Source organism: Austrofundulus limnaeus, unplaced genomic scaffold (genome assembly GCF_001266775.1).
Source record: "Austrofundulus limnaeus strain Quisiro unplaced genomic scaffold, Austrofundulus_limnaeus-1.0 Scaffold130, whole genome shotgun sequence".
Lineage (NCBI taxonomy): Eukaryota > Metazoa > Chordata > Actinopteri > Cyprinodontiformes > Rivulidae > Austrofundulus > Austrofundulus limnaeus.
Window position 1 is genome coordinate 1,233,214 of NW_013952532.1, and position 2,351 is coordinate 1,235,564.

At 36.3% G+C, this 2,351-nt stretch overlaps 1 protein-coding gene across 1 annotated transcript in view; it reads right to left on the reverse strand.

The window, feature by feature from the left end:
- Positions 1 to 1,501, reverse strand: part of baiap2l2b (BAR/IMD domain containing adaptor protein 2 like 2b) — a gene marked incomplete at its 3' end in the record, with an annotated part of 7,064 nt that extends 5,563 nt beyond the window's left edge. The window contains 2 exon segments of the mRNA XM_014015494.1: positions 836 to 911; positions 1,021 to 1,501. Coding sequence (XP_013870948.1) covers positions 836 to 911; positions 1,021 to 1,074 — 130 coding nt within the window.
- Between the last annotated feature and the right edge of the window lie 850 nt (positions 1,502 to 2,351).

Genomic DNA, 2,351 nt, shown 5'->3' on the forward strand with positions numbered 1-2,351 from the left:
ACACACACACACACACACACACACACACACACACACACACACACACACACACACACACAAGCAGCTCACCCAATGAACATTAAAATACTCAATATCAGAAACTTTTATCATCGCAATAAAAAAACACTTTTTTTTCTGAGTGCTTTTAATTGGGCCAACTGGCTTTTATTCATTAGGAACATCAACTTAGCAGCCCTGACGACTGATACTCGATTCTGGTTCAGGAATAGCTTCATGCCAGAGGGTTTAGTGTTACCACACTGCCCTGTGACTGATGGCCTGTTGTTGTTTTACCAGTACAAGCAGTGCATTAAAGATGCATGGTGCTCAGCCACTTACCAAGGTGGTGAAGATTGGAAAACAATATCAGGAAGCGAAGTTGAAACGAGTGTGTTTTGAGAAAACAACTTTAAATTCTGATCAATACCTTATTACCTCCTAAATTCATACCCAATTCTCCAATTTCTTCATGCAATATATATGAAGCTTCAGCAGCTGAATGCTTAATACAGCATGGAAATTCACAAAGAGTGCATGCTGTGACTTCTAGCAAGATTTATAGGTGTTTAAGAAAAACACAAAAAGCACATGGGGTTGTTGCAACTCCAAATTAATCTTGTTACATTGTACAACGTTAATAATTTGTGTAAAATTCTGTTAGATATTCAGTCCTTGTGCAAACAGAAAGTAAACAAAATAACCATTTTAAAACAAACGCAACTGTTCAATTATTTCTACAGACCTCGAACGGGCCCATCTATTCATAAGCTAAACAATAAAAGAAATGCCTAATTTCTATCACAAATTCCACTCAGTCAGTCACCATCTCACTCACCTTGGAAAGCTTTGACGTAGCTGTTTCCAAGTGCAACGAGTTTCTGAAGACCGGGGTTAAAATGTTCCATCAGGTTCTACATTAAGCCACAAATAAAAAGACAAAGAAACTCAGATGAACCACTATACATAAATAAATAAATAAATAAATAAATAAGGAGAACAATAATAAAAATAGAAACTTACCGAGTAGACACCTAAAGTTGATTTGTGCAATTGGTCACTGCTGAGTCCTGACATTGCGACTAATTATAAAGCGAAAGTCAAATTTAAACGGGCAAACAAAAGCAAAACAGTTCGTCAGAAAAAGATGAAATATTTGTCAAAGGTTTTTGTTCCCATTCAGTGTTCTGAAAAGGTTTCAACAGGTCCTCCTGATCTGAGAGTCTACAGAGAAAGTCCCCTTCACTGCAGTACCTCCTTTTCTGCTGCTGTTTCAAAACCAATGACACCTTTCCCTGCCCTTGTTGTTGTTTTTTAACTATCCATTAACAAGCTCCTTTGCTGTCTTGTCATCACCTGTTTTCATGGAAAGAGAGAGCAAGCAAGTGCAAAGGGAGTAGGCGGCATTGATATGACCGGATGAATTATTGATTCATGACCTGAAAGAAAAGGAGGACAGCCAGACATCCCAGTGACGGCTGGACTCACACCTGAGGGAGCRTCTTCACTGAAATGAAAGCAGCTGTCGTCTTAAAAAAGGCAGATGTCAAGTAATAAATGCAGTTAAATCCAAAGACAGACAAAACCAAGAGGAACATTTGCTGTTCATGACTCGAGTACAAGAAAATCTGAAAGTCTGCAAGCGTTTAATTCACATCACTTTTTAAGTCCATCAAATAAATTAGTGGCTCTTTAGAAAGAAGGACATCTGTGACTGGAAAGGAAAATATTCTAACAGTTCTTGTTTGACATGGGGTTTGTTTTGTTTTCTCTCTTTTTGCAGGTGTAGAGGCAGACTACAGATGTGTTGTCTTGTGTTTTCGCAATGCTTCTTTCTCTTCTCTATTATCTCGTTTCCCCTTTAATCTATTTCTTCACATTTCTCCTTTTCTTTTCTGTCTCCACATCCGTCATATCAAAATATTCCCAAAAGAATTTCTAATAAAGTTTAAATAAAATCAAGTGTAGCATCATGGTGAAAGCCATTTCGCTGCGCTTGCAGAAGTAAAACAGTTGGGCCTCATCTTGACACTCAGACAATAATTATGAGTTTCACACTGCTGGGCAGGACACGTTAAAAAATAAAATAAAATAAAATAAAAAACTCATGGGGTTTGATGAAAAGATATACTATATACTTTTTTCTAAAAATTTATTCATTTTATTTCTTAAATTAATCATTGCCAACATCAGTTAACAGTCTTTAATGTCTTTCAAATTAAAATGTCTGAATAAAAGGAGAAGTAACACGAACAATATACCGCTAAGTAGACATATAACTACGTAGGCTTGTTAATTGTAAATTAACAACCAAATTAAAAGCACGATGGCTGATTTTTTTTTCAGATATATAT